Below are 24,351 nucleotides of genomic sequence, written 5' to 3'. Positions count from 1 at the left end.
TCGTGAAAATTGTGCTAGTGTCCTCCAGGTTACACACTTCAGTTTCTGAGTTATGTTGCTGTTGGAATATATAGACTGGTTGTGATGGCCACGTGTCTTGTCACCCAGCATCATTAGAGTGCACAGGAGTAGAGAGTAAGGAGCCGGATTTTTGTGAAATGGTTCAAAAAGCAAGAGAGAGCCTGAAGGAAGCTTTTTTGGTTGACAATTTTATCACGGCTCTTCGGGAAAGCTATATCACTATTATACTACGCCACTTCCTTCCCTGGTATAATCTGAGAAAGGCCTTAAATTTTGTTCACAATTTTCAACTCCAGCCCCTATTTCACTATCTATTTCACAAACATTATTGACATGAAGCTTTTTTGCAACATGCTGCTTATCTTCAGATGGCCATATATTTTTATTACTTTAAGTTAAATTATGTTGGACACATAACAGCGTTACAATCTTTGAACCACTCAAGCAGCTCAAGTGTAAACATCTTTGTACATGTAGTGAAGCGACGTTTCTATTTGTGTCTATGTGCTTAATGTATGTGGAATACTCCAAATATTTGTAAAATATGTAAGCCTTAATTTCTTCCAAAAAATTTATAAATCAGGTACTTCATAAATTTATATAAATAAATATGTATTAAACTTTAAAATCAGAGACGACGTTTCACCATCGGACTTAGCTGGTAAACCCAGTGGAAATATTATCTCTACAATTAATGTATACATACAAGGTACATAAATGTAATTATAACATCTATCCACCTGCAAGTGGTGGCAACAAGCTGCTGAAAAGCACCATGCCAAGTAATTTTATGAAATAAATGTAAAAAAGTGACAGAGGTAAAAATGAATGAATTAAAAGGGATTGTATGACATCCGTAGACCTCAAACAATTTCATTTCAGTATAGTTAAGTTTACGTCTGAGAAGTTTTGTCGATTTTCGGGTTTGCTACGTTATGTAATTGAAACTTCTACACAATGATTAATTACTATGAGAAGATTCGTATTTCGTGCAGTTTGTAGAATTTCGCGATTTAGAGCAGTTCTATTCACTTGGTGCAGAAGATGCACTGATCCTAGCGCAGTGAGTAAAGTCCTACAGCGACTGTCGTTAAAGAAACTGTTCTAATGAACATCTTTGAGCTACCTTTTGTTGAAAACAGTTGAACGTCCCCTTAGACTTACAAGCACTAGCGTTGCACACGTTCAAACCAAGAAAAACTGACTTATCTTGGGAATTAGCTTATGAATTTTTGTTAATATTGTGAGAGACTGTCACATATCGTATGCAAATTGTTTCACTTTCTGCCTCCACTTCGTGGTTATTTTATTGAGTGTACCGAGCAGTTGCGCAGTTTTCGCGGATGTTGGGCTGCAGCGTGCACCACGCTTTTGTTGGAAAAGCTCTCTTTCAGGGCAGAGGACGCTGTGCTGCCACTGCTGTCCCCAGAGAATAACTGAGAATGACTCGTTTGTCTTTTACAAGGCAAGAAAAGGACAACGTGGCGCCGCCCGACCAGCATAGCGGAGCCGGTTGCTCTCTCTCCAAAACTTTGATGTGCCCAATCAATGAGGCTGATCAGTCGAGGAGGCACTCCACCAGAGGAATGCAAGCATCATGTATGCTAATGTTCCAAGAGTGGGAAGTTTATGTTGTGTTTCCCTGCTTTTCTCGTAAAATAATCGATATTCTCGTTCCTCGTATTAGCAAACAACATTGAGTCGTCCCAACACCACGGAGTGTTGTAAGTGAACACTTAAGGGTTTTGAACGAAGGTTCTGGCCGATTCGTCTCCAGGCCGCCCGTCTGGTGCTGTTTGGTGCACGCTACATGATTTTTGGTGAATGTTGTTGTTGCGAGGTGCTATGGGCCCAGACTGCGTATCGCTGGATGAAAATGCTCAACATCATAGAGCACGGGTGTTTGATGTTTTCTTGAAACGGAAGATATTACACGCACAGCACGGCCTGCTCGCTCTCTTGATTTGAATCCCATAGAGCACTTCTGGGATGCACTAGCGAGACGGGTTGAATCCTGTCAGCTTCCACCAACCACTCTCCATGACTTGTGATCAGCGCTGCAGGAAGAGTGGGCGTTGTTTCCTCAACATGAGACTGATGACATCATCCACAGCATGCACCGTCCTTTGTTAGGCCTTATTGCTGCCAGAGGTGGTCACACTCCATACAGAGCGCATTAACCAGTTGTCGAAATGTGTGTGCAAATCCGTCAAATTACAATGAAATGAACACCCTTAGCTGCTTACAGGCGTTGACGTACGTCAACGGGGACAGATGAAAATGTGTGCCCCGACCGGGACTCGATAGAACAGATACCATCTTAGTAAATACAAATCCGTCAAGTTGTAAAAACAAAGAATATTTTTGTCTGCCGCTATGCATGTTCCGGTTGTTTACGTCCTGTATTCTTCTTATTGTTTCTACTTTACTATCACCTGATTATACTATTTTGTGGCAAAATAAACGCTACCTTCAAAAATTTCAGTTCGTTGCTTTAATTTTGGACACTGGTGTATAATCATGTGACTAAAACAGTTGCTTGAAATCAATGAGTATTTATTATTAAGCAGTGTATCAAGTAGAACTATTTTATGTAAAATGTGTACGTTCCTTAAGAAAAAGGACATTAAGATGAAATAATTTGTACTTGAAAAAGTCCATTAGATATTCACTTTATTTGACTAAAATTTACTTCACATACATAAATGCAACATCATAGCCTTTTACAATGAATAAAGTTAAACATTTTGTACCTTTTAGTGAGAGAGAAACATTTAAGCATATCATATGAATATAAAGATATTAATACGCACAAATAACATGTCTATATGAATGTGCTTACACATATATGTATATAATTCTATATATTATATTTTCGACAAAAATGTAAAAAATGTAATTTGTTTGTCTGAGAAGCCCTCCCCGTAGTCATTCTAGATAACGACCTGACACATGTAAGAATTCTTATAAAAATATGAGGGATGACTCCGGGAAGCTTAGGCGACTCAAAACAAAGGATATGTTTTCTTATGGTTCCATACCGCTACGTGCAGTAATTCTGTGTACGCTAGTACACAGTGAATAAAATATAAAACACAGCAAAGATATATATATAATATGTATGTATATATAACTCTTATTGCAACACCAAATATACGTGCGTAGTGAGTTCCCCGCTTTCAGGGTGCGAAGTAGCCCCTGCCTTTCAATACGACATTCTGTGCTAACAATGAACAGCAATGTCACATTTGCCTCTTCGAAAGACTGCGTGGATGTCCTGCCCGGCTACACGAACAATAAATATCACGACCAGCAAATGGTAAAAATGAAATCTTTGCTGCAAGAAAAATGGGTAAATGGCTTGCTAAAATTGTCAGTTCTACACGAGAAAAGCTATAGATCAAAAAACGTCGGGTCGAGAAACTTTTTTTTTCTTCAATTTCTGAGAGTTCACCGCGATTTGTAGATACGTCGCGGAGTGAATTTCTTGAATAGTAGACGTTCGCACTAGGCGAGTTCATGTAATATACAGAGAGCTTAAGCAGTCACCAAACACACGACTGCCTAAGTTCAGAGGGGATTGCGGTACATGTGTGCGTGGAGACTGTAAACAGACAGAGAGGTTAGGGATGGTAAGAAAAGTAGTGAAAAACTAAGAAAGAGTTGATGAGGACACTCATTAGTCACTCACTACTGATGATTTTTTAGGACGATGTGCGTAGGTAATTTCACATGGGAAGGCAGTTGACCGGGTTTCCAAAGACTACTGGGGCTATCAGAAGGTGGTCTATTTGCCATTGTCTTGGTGTACCGTCAGGCTCCCTCTCACGTTTATGCGTGATAGATAGCGCCTGGCACGATCACTGTAGCTGCTACGTTGCTTAGTTGCTTACAGCACAACCCTGAAATGAGCTTCGATTTAATTTTTTGTGTGGTCTCCTGAACTAACTATTAAAAGAACAATCAGTGTTGTTTCTTTCCTGCCGATAAGTTCCAGTAATTTCTATGATAAGCCAGTAACAGAAGTGACTGCAACGTTGTAGTCAAGTGGCGTCCCATATGGTAACAACAAGGGCGGGAAGTGAAAGCTATGAGCGCCAGGCAGGATACGGCTTCGGAACTCACTGTGATTCCTTACATTCTACACTCATCCTGATACATGTAACACTACAAATAATTATATGTGGCCATGGTAATGTTCCCTATGCTGTGGTAAATGTTAGTCTCTTCGTGACAACCTGTCACGTTACACAGTCACAATACTAATGACTACGTCCTGACGATTGCCTCTTCAATAAACAAACAAGAAATTAATTTGGTCACTGTCAAAGAGAAACGCAATTGCCATTTTCTTTTTAAAAGGTTGACATCACACATATCTCAGCCTGTTAGCTGACGGTGAAATAGTTTCAGTCCACATTAAGATACTCACAAAACAAAATTCTAAACTATTTAGTTAGAAAATATACGGTACCGTAGATGATATGCACGATTCATTCTTTTCTTTCCACATTTTTTGTTTGTTCAAAGAGCTTAAGAAAACGGTGTAGAACAGCAAATAGATTTGTAAACGGCTACGCATAACAGTGGTACACTAACCCAGCAATCATAGGAACAGTCTGATATGTATGACATTTCACAGATGGATCAGATCCTCGTGCATATAAGTAGCAAGCGTAGCCGCTGACCACCGCCGCGCGTCTCAGCTTCTGACGCGCACCGTTCGCCAGCGGATCAGCTAAGATATGTAAAGTAAAGAGCATTTCGTGTCAGCTAACGGTGCTCCGACGTGCGGAGACGCATGTTTCTCAGCTGCCGGAACACTTTCCCGCGCGAACCACGGTCCACGACCCTCTACGACGCTTGCTCGCGTCAGTTGAGCCAGAAAATTAGTCGTGGTTTATTTGAAGGTACGTCAAGATATAGCTGAACAACATCGTTTGGAGTAATCGTTTCCTGTCTTTCAATATTCAAAAGCCATCGTCGATGATCCAATACGATTAGTTTAACGAGTTTTCGCCAACATTTATACCTCGTTCGTTCAGCTGGCTACCTTAGATGTGTTAGAGCTGTATCATCTTTCGAAATACTTGTGCTCTTATATGCAAGTGTTTAGACGTTATTATGAAACGTACTGCCGCTCTTAAAAAAATTATCGCGTCGAACTCGTAACTGAAGTTCGTAAATAAGTGCGTGGCAACAATGAACGAATATTAAAGAAAGTTTACAGTTGAGTACAGAAACAATAAGCACACCTGAAAGTTTTACGGGTACGTCAGCTTATAAAATAAAAAGGTAGCTCCAAAGTCTCTTAGCGTCTCAAAAATAATTTAAAGTGTGATTACTGTCAGCTCATCAAAACTGAGAAATTGGATCTTTTATGCAAGTACCGCTATGAATAACGTAGAGAGAAGTTTAGAAGCGATAATTGATTTAGAAACAAATATTCTAGACGCTTGAAGACGCCTAAGAACAGAAGAAACTTAGATGGTTGATGAGGTCTTCTCGGGTTATCAACCGAGTGAAGGCATCGTTCTGCGGCTACATCTCGACAAGTTTCTTACTTGTAATCCTCAGGCCTGAAGATAAAAGAGCAGAAAACTTGTCGAAACCTAGCCGCACAAAGACGCCTTGACTGGGCTGATTACCCGAGAAGAGTTCACCATCGAAATTCGCCGAGAAATCCTGCATTCCCAGATAACATGTATGGTATTCTGAAAGAAACGTGTTGTTCTATTATATTTCGACGTACCTATAAACAACGAATGCCAGTGGAGAACATTCAACTGACGCTCAACTCCACTGAGGTAATAGTTGGTAACAGCTTTTTTTATTGCGTCATCGAATGATGGAATAAGACTTTCCGACGGCAATAACTGCAGACGGAAGTGGTTAGACTGTTGCTGAGGCGGTCGTGCGCCGGGTCCGTGCGGGTAAGCGGCCGTCATCTCTGGCCCTCCAGAGGGCGTCCGACCACAGCAGCGGCTGTGGTGACGTCACTGGAGAACACTAGACGCGCAGCGCCAGCTCCGCGGCGGCGAGCGCCGCCGCCAGGGCTGCCAACACTGGCGTCCGCTGCGCGTCCGCCCTGCGAGCGCCGCCCGTCATAGCGGTCTGGCCCATGTTCTTGCCGACGCAGCTCATCTTGTCGAGCGGCATGTTGCGGATGCTGTACTCGCGGTGCTCATGCGGCATCGTGCAGAGCGTGTGCTTGTTCTGCAGCGCCGCGTCGTCGCGGTCGCGCAGCTGCCGCAACCAGTCGTTGTACCAGCGGAGCTCGCAGTCGCATATCAGCGGGTTGTCTGCAACACAGAGGCGGCGGTCCGTCAGTCGCACAGCGGACGCACATTCGGCACACGTGTAGAAACATTAAAAAATTCTAATTTTTGTCTGGGAAGATGGAAAACTTTTCTCAATGGACAACAAAAGCTGGAAGCAATCACGTCTATAAAACGTCTACGAGTGTGCATACCCAGCGATTTAAAGTGAAACGACAACATAAGACTAACTGCAGGTAAGGCAGATGCCAGACTGAAAGTCAATGGACTAATCCGCCGTTTGAGTCTCGTACAGATTCCCGTATGGAGGACATAGTGATAGACATCCCTGGGGTTGTGAAGCAGCTGAATGGGTTGAAAATATATAAAACGCCAGGTCCTGATGGGATTCCAACTCGGTTTTACAGAGAGTACTCTACTGCATTGGCTCCTTACTTAGCTTGCAATTATCGCGAATCTCTTGCCCAACGTGAAGTCCCGAGCGACTGGAAAAAAGCCCAGGTGACGCCTGTATATAAGAAGGGTAGAAGGCGGATCCTCGAAATTACAGACCAATATCCTTAACATCGGTTTGTTGCAGGATTCTCGAACATATTCTCAGTTCGAATATAATGAATTTCCTTGAGACAGAGAAGTTGCTGTCCATGCATCAGCACGGCTTTAGAAAGCATCGCTCCTGCGAAACGCAACTCGCCCTTTTTTCACATGATATCTTGCGAACCATTAATGAAGGGTATCAGACGGATGCCATATTCCTTGACGTCCGGAAAGCGTTTGACTCGGTGCCCCACTGCAGACTCCTAACTAAGGTACGAGCATATGGGATTGGTTCCCAAGTACGTGTATGACTCGAAGACTTCTTAAGTAATAGAACCCAGTACGTTGTCCTCGATGGTGAGTGTTCACGGGAGATAAGGGTATCATCTGGAGTGCCCCAGAGAAGTGTGGTAGTCCACTGTTGTTTTCTATCTACATAAATGATCTTTTGGATAGGGTGGATAGCAATGTGCGGCTGTTTGCTGATGATGCTGTGGTGTCCGGGAAGGTGTCGTCGTTGAGTGACTGTAGGAGGATACAAGATGACTTGGACAGGATTTGCGATTGGTGTAAAGAATGGCAGCTAACTCTAAATATAGATAAATGTAAATTAATGCAGGTGAATAGGAAAAAGAATCCTGTAATGTTTGAATATTCCATTAGTAGTGTAGCGCTTGACACGGTCACGTGGATTAAATATTTGGGCGTAACACTGCAAAGCGATATGAAGTGGGACAAGCATGTAATGGCAGTTGTGGGGAAGGCGGATAGTCGTCTTCGGTTCATTGGTAGAATTTTGGGAAGATGTGGTTCATCTGTAAAGGAGACCGCTTAAAAACACTAATACGACCTATTCTTGAGGACTGCTCGAGCGTTTGGGATCCCTATCAGGTCGGATTGAGGGAGGACATGGAAGCAATTCAGAGGCGGGCTGCTAGATTTGTTACTGGTTGGTTTGATCATCACGCGAGTGTTACGGAAATGCTTCAGGAACTCGGGTGGGAGTCTCTAGAGGAAAGGAGGCGTTCTTTTCGTGAATCGCTACTGAGGAAATTTAGAGAACCAGCATTTGAAGCTGACCGCAGTACAGTTTTACTGCCACCAACTTACATTTCACGAAAAGACCACAAAGATAAGATATGAGAGATTAGGGCTCGTACAGAGGCATATAGGCAGTCATTTTTCCCTCGTTCTGTATGGGAATGGAACAGGGAGATAAGATGCTAGTTGTGGTACGAGGTACCCTCCGCCACGCACCGTATGGTGGATTGCGGAGTATGTATGTAGATGTAGAAATGTTGTTCACCTACAACCAGGTAGCTTACCAAACGTGGTTTGACCTATACCAGAATATTGCCCTTCCGTTTAGGATCAGTTTCAGATACGGTGATACAGAAAACGGATCAGAAACGTACAAAGTGGGGCAACGCGCTTTGGTACATGTTCATTGAGTAGACTTAAGCGCAAAAGAGTCAAGAGGTTGTGCGCACAACTCCAGTGGGCAAACGCTACAAGAGAGGCGCTCTGCTGCACGGCGTGGTTTACGTCAGTTCTTGGACGGCACTGACATCTGCGAGCACATTAGTCCAGGGAATCAGGATATCATGCCGACCATCGACACATTAACGACAAGGGCCCGAGTGCCGGCCAGCTTGGATATGGGTTTCAGGCGGTTTTCCACACGCTTCCACTGTTAGGTAACACTGGACGCAGACAGATACAAATTCTGTCGGAGGGCCGGGGAGGAAGTATCAGGCCACCACATACCACGGGAGATGTCATATGTCCTCCTAAGGGATGCTGGCGCTGTGAAGACAGGGGAAAATGTCAAGAAGAAGAAGAAGGGTGTCACATATCGCCGCAAGTATATTCTGTTAAACTATCCCAGCATCCCGTAGTTTGGAACCAAAACACTACCAAGCCTTATTGTTACCACAATAAAAGAAGGAAAAAAACGACGCACCATGAAGAAAAAATCCGAATACGACGGAAATCATTAGTTGTGATGTACATGTACAGACAAACAAATGATCACAATTTCAGAAAAAAATGGATTATTTATTCAAAAATTGAGCAATCAATTACGCGTCACTCCATCTGTGATCTTTATGAAAACAGTTATTGGCATTCATCGATAGTGTTGTCAGACGTTCTCCTAAGGGATGTCGTGCCAAATTCTGTCCAATTGGCGCGTTAGGTAGACAAAATACCGAACTCGTTGGAAGGCCCTGTCTTTTTTTTTCGGTCATCAGTCTACTGACTGGTTTGATGCGGCCCGCCACGAATTCCTTTCCTGTGCTCACCTCTTCATCTCAGAGTAGCACTTGCAACCTACGTCCTAATTATTTGCTTGACGTATTCCAATCTCTGTCTTCCTCTACAGTTTTTGCCCTCTACAGCTCCCTCTAGTACCATGGAAGTCATTCCCTCATGTCTTAGCAGATGTCCTATCATCCTGTCTCTTCTCCTTATCAGTGTTTTCCACATATTCCTTTCCTCTGCGATTCTGCGTAGAACCTCCTCATTCCTTACCTTATCAGTCCACCTAATTTTCAACATTCATCTATAGCACCACATCTCAAATGCTTCGATTCTCTTCTGTTCCGGTTTTCCCCACAGTCCATGTTTCACTACCATACAATGCTGTACTCCAGACGTACAACCTCAGAAATTTCTTCCTGAAATTAAGGCCGGTATTTGATATTAGTAGACTTCTCTTGGCCAGAAATGCCTTTTTTGCCATAGCGAGTCTGCTTTTGATGTCCTTGCTCCGACCGTCATTGGTTATTTTACTGCCAGTGGAAGACTCTGCAGGAGAGACGCTCAGTAGCTCGGTACGGGCTTTTGTCAAAGTTTCGAGAACATACCTTCACCGAAGAGTCAAGCAGTATATTGCTCCCTCCTACGTATATCTCGCGAAGAGACCATGAGGATAAAATCAGAGAGATTAGAGCCCACACAGAGGCATACCGACAATCCTTCTTTCCACGAACAATACGAGACTGGAATAGAAGGGAGAACCGATAGAGGTACTGAAGGTACCCTCCACCACACACCGTCAGGTGGCTTGCGGAGTATGGATGGAGATGTAGATGTAGATGCATAGGTAGCAGAATTCCTTAAATTCATTGACTTCGTGACCATCAATCCTGGTGTTAAGTTTCTCACTGTTCTCATTTCTACTACTTCTCCTTACCTTAGTCTTTCCCCGACTTACTCTCAAACCATACTGTGTACTCCTTAGACTGTTCATTCCGTTCAAAATGGTTCAAATGGTTCAAATGACTTTGAGCACTATGGGACTTAACATCTGAGGTCATCAGTCCCCTAGAACTTTGAACTACTTAAACCTAACTAACCTAAGGACATCACACACATCCATGCCCGAGACAGGATTCGAACCTGCGACCGTAGCGGTCGCTCGGCTACAGACTGTAGCGCCCAGAACCGCTCGGCCACCCTGGCCGGCATTCCGTTCGGCAGAACATTTAATTCTTCTTCACTTTCACTCAGGATAGCAATGTCATCAGCGAATCGTATCATTGATATCCTTTCACCTTGTATTTTAATTCCATTCCTGAACCTTTCTTTTATTTCCCTCATTGCTTCCTCGATGTACAGATTGAAGAGTAGGGGCGAAAGGCTACAGCCTTGTCTTACACCCTTCTTAATACGAGCACTTCGTTCTTGATCGTCCACTCTTATTATTCCGTTTTGGTTGTCGTACATATTGTATATGACCCGTCTCTCCCTATAGCTTATCCCTACTTTTTTCAGAATCTCGAACAGCTTGCACCATTTTATATTGTCGAACGCTTTTTCCAGGTCGACAAATCCTATGAAAGTGTCTTGATTTTTCTTTAGTCTTGCTTCCATTATTAGCCGTAACGTCGGAATTGCCTCTCTCGTCCCTTTACTTTTCCTAAAGCCAAACTGATCGTCACCTAGCGCATTCTCAATTTTCTTTTCCATTCTTCTGTATATTATTCTTGTAAGCAGCTTCGATGCATGAGCTGTTAAGCTGATTGTGCGATAATTCTGGTTGGAAGGCCCTGGCTATAATGTACCAAATGTTCTCAATCCGCGAGAGGTCAGGCGATCATGTTGGCCAAGGTAGGATTTGGCAAAAACGAAGACAAGAGAAGTCTTCGTTGGCCGTCGGATCACAGTTAGAATCGGGAATCTTTGCTGAAGACAATTCCAGACCGAAAACGTCTCGACCCAGGCAGCGGTGAGACACCAACTTGGCTCTCGCCCGCCTTACGGCCCAACTCGTATTGTGGTATGGGGTGCCATTTCTTTTCACAGCAGGATCCCTTTCGTTGTCATCCGCGACACCCTTACAGCAAAGCAGTTCGTTGACGATATTCTACGCCCCATTTTGTTCCCCTTCATGGCAAGCCACCTTGGGCTTACATTTCACCACGACAATGCCCGTCCGAACACGGCAAGAGTTTCTACCTCTTGTCTCCGTCCTTGCCAAATTCTACATTGGCCAGCGTAGTCGACGGATCTCACCCCAATTAAAAACGTGTGGATCATTAGGGGCAGGATCCTTCAACTAGCTCGGATTTTTGACGACCTAAAGCGCCAACTGGACAGAATTTGGAACGATATCCTTCAGGAGGGCGTGCAACGGCTCTGCCCATCAACGCCAAGCCGAATAACTGACTTGCTCAATTTGTGGAGATCTTCCTCTTGAAGAAATCATCCAATAATTCTGAAACTGTAATCATTCGTTAGTCTCATTACGTGCATCACATCTACCCATTTCCGTCCCATTCGAATAATTTCTTTGTGGTGCTTCCTTTTTCGTCTTGGCATGTTTACTTAATATAATTTCGGCACCACACCATAAAGCACATGTAGGGTCTACTATGGGTCCGTCGCTGTCAGGAACCCTGCAATACTCTCCATTATAATGTAGGAGGTATGGTGGTCAGCAGAACTAAATTGAAATTAATATTAAGTGCGCACCATTGTGCAGGATTCTTAAAATACCATAAATAATAGGTGACTGTGACAGAGCCGCCAGTTTTGAAGAATATATCGCGTCAATTTGACTTTATAGTACAACTTCCAAGAATCATAATTGGCACAAGATTTTTATTTACCTGTATGCTGTACATTACCACAAATGTGCACCATAATACTATCGAAAGACATCGTTTGCTGTACATTGTTACCAGAGCTTGTCCAAAAATCGCTTCGTGATATACCGCTGCACCAAACAACGTAGGCCCCTAAGCGAAACATTCCGTCAACAGAATACTCCCAAAGTCTGACTGCAGCTCGATTGAATCACAGGTAATGTCACGTATTGCATTTTCAGTTAATACCAATTATCACGCAAATGACGCGGAAGGTTGTGCAAGATGTGACTTCACGATTTTAATGATTAATTTCAGGAAGGGAGGTGGGAGAGCACAACAGATTATGGTACTGTATAGGAGAAGGGGCTAGTTCCTTATAGAAGTGCTGAGAAACACAGTGATACATAATCCGAAATACTCCTTTTTCAGTAGAAATATCATGTGGATTTTTTTTCTAAACGTGGCGACTACTGGTTAAATATACTTGTGATGTAGACCCCCATTTAATGCGGAATTGGCTACTGTATCTTACGTGGGGCAAACCGCCATTATAAAAGGGGACAGGAAGTATTATGTTGTCAGTAGAGAACCAATAGTAACAGAATGGGTCACTCAGCAGAGTTCAGTGTCTTCGAACTGGGACTAGTCATTGGATGTCACCCTACTAAAAAATCTAGCAGAGACCTTTCAACCCTTCCAAAGCTACCCAAGTCAACTGCTGGTGATGTAATCGTTAAGAGCAAACGCGAAGGAGCAACCCCAGCTAAAACAACACCAGGTAGGCTTCATGTACTGAAGAATCGCACTTTACACTATGGCAATCCTCTAGAGGATTTTGGGTTTAGTGAATGCCTAGAGAACGTTACTTGCCATAAAGTGTAGTGCGAACAGATAAATATGCAGGATGTGATGTTATCATACGCGGGTGTTTTTGGTAGTTAGGATGTGGTTCCCTTATTGCACTTAAGAGAACACCAAATGAAGAAGGAAATGGAGATACTTTACAACATTGTGTTCTACATACAGCAGAGGAAGAGCTCCGAACGATTATTGTTTGTATTAACATGACAATTCACCCGGTCATGAACCAGTATGTCTGAAACTGTATCCTTACGGACAAAAACATTCCTGAAATGGTCTGGTCTGTCCCGAGTTCCGAGTTGAGCCCGACGGGACACCTCTGGACTGAGTGAGAATGTCTGATTGACTCCAGACCACAGCGTCCAACATCACTACCTGCTCTGGTTTCGGCTCCTGGGCTGCCTTTCCTCCACAGACATTCAACAACTTCGTTGAAAGCGTCCCTAGCACAGCTCAAGCCGTAATTAATGCGAAGGGTGGACACACCTGATGTTAATGCCCACTAACTGATGTCTGGATACTTTTGATCAGATAGTACTGCACAAGAGTGTTGAAATTTTTCCGAGTATTAGTGTTCGAATATAGACGTGTTTTTTGTACTGTTCGTGTCTGCGTAAATCTTAACTGAGACGAAAAGGCTTATCCGACCAACCAGTGCATATATGAGTACCACCTCAGATCCACGTGAGGCCGTGACAACACCGCACTCTTTTCACGATCTGCCAGTCTTGACACGCTACTACATCGTCGTTTAGCGCGTTAACAGTTTTCTCATTATGGAAACGAAGCAGGGGTTGGTATTTAAGTATTTCACCGTTCTGTCGGCTGTTTTCTCTTGCCGTCTTAATGGACATAACAAAGTCAACCAAGACAAGTTGTTTCAGTGCCTCGACTAAATTTAATCAGGTAATGGTTTTTAAATTAAAGTGCGTTAGCACTACGGATCCCGCGCTAACCACTATGACCATATTAGGTTTATTTACACGTTGACCAGAAGAAGTCAACGGAAATCAAAGAATGGAATGCGTTCAGGAAACTGGAAAAGAAAAGCAAAGAAAATGAAAAATACGCGATCAAAGCCTTTCTGATCATTAGTCTGTCGCACACATTCAGCAACGTCCGCAGAAAGGAAAAACGTAAATTTAGATGTGGAACTACCTTCTGGTGCCGACGAGACGAATCGAAAACTGCACCTGAGTTCCAGTGCGTCCGACGCAGTAGACCGCAAAAGTTAGTATCAACGAAGACTTTGTGTGTGTGTGTGTGTGTGTGTGTGTGTGTCCTGAAAACAGGGTCAGAATGCAGTGGAGCTCAATAAGAGACAAAAGACTGTCACAGTCGTGTAAATACTAGCGACTTCTCGAAAAGTCTGAAACAATTTTAAATATGACAGATGCTACTGAAACGTTTATAATATCGAAAGAGCTATCTAGATCTCTACATCATCCAAATTTCAACGCATCCGAAATGATAAGATCTGAAAACCAAGCAATTGTGGCTAATCTTTGAACTGAGGACACATTTCACTCGCTGTTAAAGAAAGCCAAAGATTATTTTATGAATCTGAATCCAAAAAGACTCAAACATCTAACTTTTAAGAAGAAAGGGCTCAAATTGGCTGGAATTTTATGCTGCTCCACAAATAAGTTGCAACTTCTAACTAATTATTGTCCTTCTGGGGCTATCCTGTTGTGTCTGAAAAGGAAAGCTTGTTGTCTTTGTGTACCAACACTTATAGATAACGTGGGTATATAATGAGGAATTATTAAAACATCGAGGGTTGTTAAGCGAACAATACAGAGATGCATGAAGGGAATTAGTAGCAGAGCGAAAACCCAAACAGATTCGGAAAGAAACTAGAGTAGAGAGCATAATTATTGCTGTAATGGAAATGAAATGGAGGTAGACTGAACATACAGGTAGTTGAACGAATGCTAGATCGATTAACGGATTTTTTTTATTGGATTTAAGTGCTTAAGAAAATAACGAGAACGTAATGTGACAGAAGTTCGGTAGATTAAATCAGAAACCACGCGAGAGCAACTTGGACTTGCGCAGCTGAACGAAATGGGTGGAGATATCTGGAAGCAATATTTATCCAGTAGTCGATGTAAAATAAAAAAAGAAAAGCTCTGAGCACTATAGGACTCAACTGCTGAGGTCATAAGTCCCCTAGAACTTAGAACTACATAAACCTAACTAACCTAAGGACATCACACACATCCATGCCCGAGGTAGGATTCGAACCTGCGACCGTAGCGGTCGAGCGGTTCCAGACTGTAGGTCGATGTCAATTAGGAGAAGAATTGTTTCGCAATCTGGTGCTGTTTCTCTGCCAGTGGTACACCTTCACCCCTTTCCCATGAAGCATCGTGCGAGGGTTCAGTATTACCAGAATTTAACTATATAAATCACCAGAGTAGTACCGCAGTGAATAGAATTAGCGAAATAAAAAATATCGATTTCTTAAAATTTTTCTCGAAAATTATAACCACAGACTTATAATTTAATTTCGAACCAAGATATTATAATGCTATTCCCTATCAGTTCCCAGGCTCACAACTTAATGAAATGATGAATTATTACCGGCCAGGGTGGCCGAGCGGTTATAGGCGCTACAGTCTGGAACCGCGCGACCGCTACGGTCGCTGGTTCGAATCCTGCCTCGGGCATGGATGTGTGTGATGTCCTTAGGATAGTTAGGTTTAAGTAGTTCTAAGTTCTGGGGGACTGATGACCTTAGAAGTTAAGTCCCATATTGCTCAGAGCCATTTGAATCATTTTGTTGATAAATTATTTATCTGGATTGTGAATACAGACTTTGTAACGCGGGCGGAAGCAGAACTTCAGAGGTATATATTTAATGCACTTGGCCGGAAATAAAGGCAGGTTACAGCTTAGTGTCTCGTCGATACTGTGGTCACTTAGACAAAGGATTTCTTCTGCTGAAAAATGTATACTGAGGAAACAGGCATAGCGTGTTAAGATAACATCCAGGCTTTCTCCAGAAGCGATTTAGGTAAATCACGGAAGGCATAAATAAAAAAGAACAGGCGGTGTTTTGTGCCCCCTTCTTGACGAAAGCGATTCCACTGCATCACCTCGGTGTAGTCCGACAGACTAATGAGTGTCCATTGGTCACTGGAAATTTTTTCTTATTTGGATTTCCATTTTTTAACTATAAATATGTATTAAGATGGAATCTTTCAAAAGAAATTGATGGACTCATTAAACTGAACTATCTTTCCAAAGAAATTCTATTGTAAATCTTCTCTGTTCCAGCATACATAACGCATTACCTTTTCTCTGTAATAGTGAGTAGTACATTCCATTAGCATTTGAGATGAAAAAACTAGCCAAACTCCCCAAGATACTTGTGAATTAGCAGCAGTTGTGTATGTTTAATGTTATTTCATTATGATGATCCGAAGTAGGAATGTCAAGGAACAAATGTTACAGTTCAAGTGAGCTATTTTTCTCGCTGGAAAGACACGTTGTTGTGTGCTGTCCTTAGGTTAGTTAGGTTTAAGTAGTTCTGAGTTCAAGGGACTGATGACCATAGATGTTAAGTCCCATAGTGCTCAGAGCCATTTGAACCATTTGAAAGACACGTCAACAACTTAAAACGATCCTAAAATTTGTTGTGCCATCATTTTAGGAGAACCTGATAAACCTATTGCTGCTTTATTTTCTGTATAAAGCGTCATAGGAAGTCAGTTTTAGAGGTGCATGCAATTAGTACAGGGAATATCCTGCCTATTATTGTTGGCTTTCTAAATCAGATTAGCTACTTCATAGCAGTACCGCTGGCTAAGTAAAATTTTCTCCGTGTTAATGTGAATAAACCTCAAATATTCCCGCAGTGAATACTAGGGAAGTGAGAGTGCGAAACAGAAATAGACAACTAGATTAATGAGAGAGAAAGAAAGAAAGAAAGAAGAAATAGGACAACAGTGAGACAAATAGCGTCAGCTCGAATGAAAGCCGATGCCAATTAGAGTATATGATAACTGAAAAAATAGACATGTAAAGCAAATATTTTCCATGCCTCACTTATAGTGGGTACAGCACATACCCATAATGTCGACGACGCGCAGCGTATCCATGATAGGCTCCATGACCTCCTCCGGGATGTGGGTCAACTTGTTGTTCTGCAAGTTGAGAGTCTCGAGCGAGTTCAGGTTGTCGAAGACCATGGCAGGCAATATCTTGATGCTGAAACACAAAATCCCTCCATTAATTAATGCGCTGTGTTGTTATCAGCTGAGAGATTATACATTTTCACTTCTTCATCAGTTATTAAATTTACATTTCATACAATCTGCAGATTATTAATCATGTGGTACATCATACGATTATAAAAACGTATATTGTATAAGGAGACACAGAGCATGTAGTGGCCGGTAAAATATCATAACAAATAATAGGAACTGAAAACATAAAATTTTATTTGTGTTGCTTAGGGAAAAATACACTCATAAAAAAGAAACAGGCGCGCCACGAAGGAATTATCCGAATGGTACGGATATTAGTAAATTTGATGTAATGTACAGATAAACAAATGATTACATTTTCAGAAAAACTGGATGATTATTCAAGAGAAAGAGCTTCACTGTGTAAGCCAATAACGCTTTGGTCTAATTACGGTTCTTATTCAGGCAATTATTTTCGGCTTGGCATTGACTGACAGAGTTGTAGGATGTTTTGTTGAAGAGTCATCGTGCTAAATTTTGTCGAAGTGGTGCTTTAGATTGTCAAAACCCGAGACGGTTGGAGGCCCCTGCCTACAATACTACAAACGTTCTCAATTCGGGAGGGACCTGGTGGCGTTCCTGGCCAAGAAAGGGTGTGGCAAGCACGAAGACAAGCAGTACAAACACTCGCCATGTGCGGATGGGCACTATCTTGCTGAAATATAAGCCTATGATAGCTTGTTGTGAAGGGGAACGAAACGAGGCGAGGAATATCGTCGACGTCCTGCTGTGTTGTGAATGACCCGCTGATGACAATCAAAGTCATCCTGCTATGGAAAGAAATGGAATCCCAGACCATCACTCCTGGGGCCCTATTCTCTATCTTTCCGCCTTTTTTCCGATCGGTTCGGTATGTAAGCGCACCGAATGGTCTTGTTTTCGAAACAGGGTCACAACATTATTCAGTACGCATTTCGAAAGCGATGCCGAACGGTCCTAGCGAACCGAAACGCTATTGTCAGTTCTCCTCGCGCCAGCCAATGAGAAGCAATCTGCCTCAGATAAGCGCATGCGCACTGCAGAGCCACAGCAGCACGAAATCGAAGAGGCTAGCAGCCGACACAGGCATGCCATTCTTCACAGTACCGAAAAGTGTGATTAGAGTAAGTAATACTGTTCAAATTTCGCTGACCACGGACTTCCATGAATGCAGAATATTGACTGTGTTCTGGAAACTGTCGTAAATGTCACATTATGTCATTTTATTCTTATTCACATCGACGTCTTGTTTTGGATTTTACGCCTGGGAATATGAGTTAGGAATGGAGTATTGTACCACATTGTACACATATAGAAACACTCGAAAAATTCGTCATTTTTCCTGTTTTCCGTCGTTCCTTTGTTCCTTCAAAATTCATGGAGGTATGTTGCGTCTAAGCAACTAAATAAAGGCAGTTTGTTTATTGCCATACGCGTTTCGCTTCCTTTATTCTTGATTATGCACGCACATAAAATAGGCGGAACGCGTATGGGAATAAACTGCCTTCAATTCGTTGCATAGACGGAACACATCTCCAAGAGCCCGAAAAATTGTTTAAGAGAGTGTAAAAGAATAAGAAGATGCATAGCATGTGGCTGTGGTTGCTCCTTGAGATCCAAATGATGAAGTAGCCTACTTCCCTATTTGATACATCAACGATTTGGTTCATAAAAACAAAATTTATAAAATCGCCTTTTGGAGAGCTTGTGGCGAGTGCAGCTGTACAAGTTCGTAGTAGTTTGCAACACGCATCTGATGAATCAAAATGTTTCATATATGGTTGTATAGTCTGACATTGTCCGCAGCTCGTGGTCGTGCGGTAGCGTTCTCACTTCCCACGCCCGGGTTCCCGGGTTCGATTCCCGGCGGGGTCAGGGATTTTCTCTGCCTCGTGATGACTGGGTGTTGTGTGCTGTCCTTAGGTTAGTTGGGTTTAAGTAGTTCTAAGTTCTAGGGGACTGACGACCGGGGATGTTAAGTCCCATAGTGCTCAGAGCCATTTCAACCATTTAGTCTGAAATTATTGTGGCGGAAACCTTTCATCTCCGTCTGCTGTTATTAACGATTAGATCGCAGATAAATAATTTTGACAAGATAAAGTATAAAGACGATTGCTGCTAATCTCATTCGCAGTAATTTACGTTGTGCTCTTAGGTTCCTGTCTGACCACGCTCTCGCAAATCGCTACGTATTCCGAAAAAAATGGTGAATTATTTGTGACAAGAAGAAGTATAAATGTCACAGTCAGTTGTTTCATGTACAGTAATTTCATGTTTCATTTTTTGAACCTATGGAAGTAAAGAAATCGGAGATACTCGTTACTGAGAAAGCGTGCTCTTACATATAAATTACAACGAATATTTCAGAAAAATGCTTATCTTTGACGATTAACGAAGTCTCAGAATGCATTGCAAACACGAAGAGAGAGAGAAAAAAAAATTCGTATCCAGTAGTATAGGAATCTACATCCATTACCGCGGCAGTTCGGCGCCTTACCAACTTCTCTACTACAGCTTACATGCTGCCGCCGCTTTATTTTATGTAATTCCACTCCAGGGAGATGCAGGCTGACTTCGTTGCCGAATAATGCGGGTGTAAGCCGTAAATGCATAAAATTTTGGAAGGTTTCCTCTATCAGGCTTCACAAAATTCCTTTGCACTGTTACTTAAAAGTTTTGAACGCGTTTCGATAATTAAATAGTAAACCATCTGCGGAAAAAGTCTCGCAAAGTTACTAGAATTTCAGCTAACACTCATGTAATATACGTAAGCAGAACCGATGTCTTGATATTTAATGTTTAATCGCTTAAATTAACAGCTATTTTGGGAGAATATTGACAGATTTTTTTTGATGTTGTAACCATTCACAGTAACAATCTCGCCATATGTCTAACAATGGAAAATAGTCTATTATGAACTCACTTTGCAACCGTACATGTCCTGTGGTGATTCTTTAGTAACACAATCACAAAATCCAAAGCTAAAACCGCTGAATATGTTTAAAATAACACATTATAGGTGTAAATAAACGACAGATAATCGAACGACAGGGCCGCACCGAAATCCTAAACCTCTCGGTACAGTTGTCGAAAAATCGGCGGGAGGACCGTTCGGTAGCAGGTCTCAGAAGCTTACTGAATAGGAAGTTCAGATAAAGAACCGAAAATGACGTCAATACCGAGACTAACCTACTGCACCGATCGGTATGAACGATATAATATAGGGCCCCTGGTAGTTCGGTCGTATGGCGGGCGACAGTGAGGTTGGTATCCCTCCGCTGTCTGGGGCGCCTCAAGACTCGCCTTCGGCCGGGAATCTCATTGACTGCAGTACGATTGTCTTCAGTGATGAGTGTCGCTTCGAAATGAGGGTGAATCACCAGAGAAGACATGTCTAGAGACTCTCTGAACAACCGTGGAATTCCAACCTGTCTATCGCCCGCCATATGGCCCGACAACCCGAAGTGATGCTCTGTCGTACGCAGTATGTCGACGCTTTTCTACGCCCGGTTTTGTTACCCTTCATGACAAGCCATTCTGAGCATATACTTCGACAACAGAATCCTCGTCCGCAAACGGCGAGTGTTTCCTACTGAGTCTCTTCGTGCTTGCCAAACCCAACCTTGGCCAGCTAGGTCGTCGGATCTCTCCCTGATTGAGAACTTTTATAGCCCTAGGGCAGGGACCTCCAAACATCTCGCGATTCTGTCGATCTAATGCGACAATTGGACAGAATTAGGCACAATATCCCTCAGGAGGACATCTGACAACTCTGTCAACCAATGTCAAGCAGAGTTATTACATGAATAAGAGCCAAAAGTGAACCAACACGTTACAGACTTGCTCGATTTCTGAACCTCTTTCTCTCGAATAAGTCATCCAGTTCATACGAAATTGTAATCATTTGTCTGTACATGTACATTACATCTACCAATTTCTGTCACGTTTGGATAATTCCTTCGTAGTACGTCGTTTTTATTTATTTTTTGTCTCAGAATGTATAAAGAATAGTATTAATCAGTGTGTTCTAAAACTTAATTTCCAAGTAATCTTTTGGTAAAACCTTAGTGTTCATAAGGTAAAAATTAATTGAGACGTAGGATATGACCTATCGCTCAACAAACAGTTCGTTGGTGGTTGCAATATTACAAATACATCAAAACAGACACTGAATTATACGTGCAGGCTGCAACTTCTTGAAGACCCCAGCATGTATACGTAATTTTTTAATATTTACTGATGGAGTCTACTGTTGGGTGGCTCTAAGCACTATGGGACTTAACTTCTGAGGTCATCAGTCCCCTAGAACTTAGAACTACTTAAACCTAACTAAGGACATCACACACGTCCATGCCCATAGCAGGATTCGAAACTGCGACCGTAGCGGTCGCACGGTTCCAGACTGTAGAGCCTAGAACCGCTCGGTCACTCCAGCCGGCTTAACCGAAAGCAATTTCTGTTAAAACAGGTCCTGATTCTGGTGCAAATCTATATTAAGACGATAGTGAGTTTTTCAAGTGGCTCCGATGGGTCTGATATATCTTCAATGCACTCTCCATTTCATCAACAAAGAAATTCGCAACCATGCCTCGCCTCAGGCTCGTTTGTGTTAGTGCACTTTGGTTATTTATATTCATGAGAGTTCTATGTATTGGTTGTAGATCAGGGGCCATAGTTTACATTGATGTTATCTCTGGTGTGCCATGCCTGATTTTTTCATTCTGGTTATAGTGTTCCACCATCGTATATTGCAACGCTTTGAGAAAATAGTGACAACAGCAAATTCACAGTCATATTTTACGCGTTATTGAGATAAAGAAGCATTGGAAGAGTTGTGACATACAAAATACTCTTAAAAACAATATTTAGTACACTAAGGTTGTGTTACGTGTTTCTGCAGTGTAAGGACATCAATGTATGAATACGTGTAGAATCTAATAAGTAAAAAATGAGCAAGTACAGCTACCACGAACATTGAAGTGAAACCGTCGTAAACTTTCGTTCTTTCCTAGCAAAACGTTATCAAAATGGTGGTTCTGCGTCTACCATTACTTCAACAAAAACTGTGCTTGATTTTGGTGCGATTCTCTCCACACACTCGGCACCGAACTGAAAGATCTTTTTGGATCAAAAGGCGATCTCTTAGTTATGTAGTCTAAGTTTGATACTCTCTGGAAAAATGAACACTTGATGTCAGCGTGAGGTTCTGGAAGATGTTTATTTAGTTGCTGAAAAAGAATCGAACATAACAGTTTACAAAGTGTTAGATATCAAGTTCAAAGGCGAACATCTTTCTTACTGGTTTAGCTCATAGACCTAAAGCGGCTTTAGTCGATTTCAGCAACTCGAGTGGGAAGAATAACGAAATGGCCCTTAATGTTTTTGCGGCGGAATGGATTTGACCTACGACTGGAAGTTACAGCTACAGACACACGACTCGTCCTACGTTCTATGCAGAGTTTGCTGACTTTGTATCCTATTAGCAAATCATTGTGATCGATACAGGCGGTTGAGCTCTCGAATCATTGTCGTAGTTGCTTAGTGGAAAAGTCTTAGTGAAGAACAGCCCGCTGGCTTCCTTTAGCAGGAGAACACTTGAAACGTCCCCTTAGAACACTTATACACGACTGTGCTTAAACCAACACAATATTTTTTAGCGCAACGCAATTTGACTTTCAATGGGGAAAGGTATAGGTTAATGTTAGTCAGGGCCTTTCTTTTGTAGGGATTTTTGAAAGTCAGATTGCGTTGCGCTAAAAAATATTGTGTGTTAGTTTAAGCACAGTCGTGTATAAGTGTTCTAAGGGACGTTTCACACTCTGTCTGTAGGTGTGTTCAGAGATCCTTTCTGCATGTAACATTATACGATTACTACACTACTGACTATTAAAATTGCTACACCGAGAAGAAATGCAGATGATAAACGGGTATTCATTGGACAAATATATTATACTAGAAGTGACATGTGATTACATTTTCACGCAATTTGGGTGCATAGATACTGAGAAATCAGTACCCAGAACAACCACCTCTGGCCGTAATAACTGTCTTGATACACTTGGGCATTGAGTCAAACAGAGCATGGATGGCGTGTACAGGTACAGCTGCCCACGCAGCCTCAACACGGTACCACAGTTCATCAAGAGTAGTGACTGGCGTATTGTGACGAGCCAGTTGACCAGACGTTTTCAATTGGTGTGCTGCCCAGGGCAGCAGTCGAACATTTTCTGTATCCAGAAAGGCCCGTACAGGACCTGCAATATGCGATCGTGCATTATCCTGCTGAAATGTAGGGTTTCGCAGGGATCGAATGAAGGGTAGAGCCATGGGTCGTAACACATCTGAAATGAACGTAAACTGTTCAAAGTGCCGTCAATGCGAACAAGAGGTGACCGAGACTTGTAACCAATGGCACCCCATACCATCACGCCGGGTGATACGTCAGTATGGCGATGACGAATACACGCTTCCAATGTGCGTTCACCTCGATGTCGCCAAACACGGATGCGATCATGATGATGCTGTAAACAAAACCTGGATTCATCCGAAAAAATGACGTTTTGCCATTCGCGCACCCAGGTTCATCGTTGAGTACACCATCTCAGGCGCTCCTGTCTGTGATGCAGCTTCAAGGGTAACCGCAGCTATGGTCTCCGAGCTGATAGTCCATGCTGCTGCAAACGTCGTCGAACTGTTCGAGCAGATGGTTGTTGTCTTGCAAACGTCCCCGTCTGTTGACTCAGGGATCGAGACGTGGCTGCACGATCCGTTACAGGCATGCGGATAAGATGCCTGTCATCTCGACTGCTAGTGTTATGAGGCCGTTGGGATACAGCACGGCGTTCCGTATTACCCTCCTGAACTCACCGATTCCATATTCTGCTAACAGTCATGGGATCTCGACCAACGCGAGCAGGAATGTCGCGATACGAAAAACCGCAATCGCGATAGGCTACAATCCGACCTTTATCAAAGTCGGAAACGTGACGGTACGCATTTCTCCTCATTACACGAAGCATCAAAACAACGTTTCACCAGGCAACGCCGGTAAACTGCTATTTGTGTATGATAAATCGGTTGGAAACTTTCCTCATGTCAGCACGTTGTAGGTGTCGTCACCGGCGCCAACCTTGTGTGAATGCTCTGAAAAGCTAATCATTTGCATAGCACAGCATCTTCTTCGTGTCGGCTAAATTTCGCGTCTGTAGCACGTCATATTCGTGGTGTAGCAATTTTAATGGCCAGTAGTGTATTTGGGTAGTTACGCGCACCGACAGCCATGCAGTACCGACCTGCATTCCCATATACCTTAACGCGTCATTCGAGCCA

General features: G+C 42.6%; 1 protein-coding gene across 2 annotated transcripts in view; it reads right to left on the bottom strand.

The window, feature by feature from the left end:
* Positions 1-2,676: 2,676 nt before the first annotated feature.
* The window catches only part of LOC126175555 (slit homolog 2 protein), a 632,187-nt gene continuing 610,512 nt past the window's right edge, over positions 2,677-24,351 (bottom strand). For both annotated transcript variants that reach the window (XM_049922402.1, XM_049922404.1), the window contains 2 exons: positions 16,866-17,005; positions 2,677-6,323 (listed from right to left, as the gene is read on the bottom strand). In XM_049922402.1, the coding sequence (XP_049778359.1) occupies positions 6,031-6,323; positions 16,866-17,005 (433 nt within the window). In that variant the 3' untranslated portion in view covers positions 2,677-6,030. The remainder of the gene's footprint in view (positions 6,324-16,865; positions 17,006-24,351) is intronic.

The sequence above is a fragment of the Schistocerca cancellata genome, chromosome 3 (assembly GCF_023864275.1).
Source record: "Schistocerca cancellata isolate TAMUIC-IGC-003103 chromosome 3, iqSchCanc2.1, whole genome shotgun sequence".
NCBI lineage: Eukaryota > Metazoa > Arthropoda > Insecta > Orthoptera > Acrididae > Schistocerca > Schistocerca cancellata.
The sequence above is the reverse complement of the archived record's forward strand: the minus strand, read 5'-3'. Positions and strand labels throughout refer to the sequence as shown.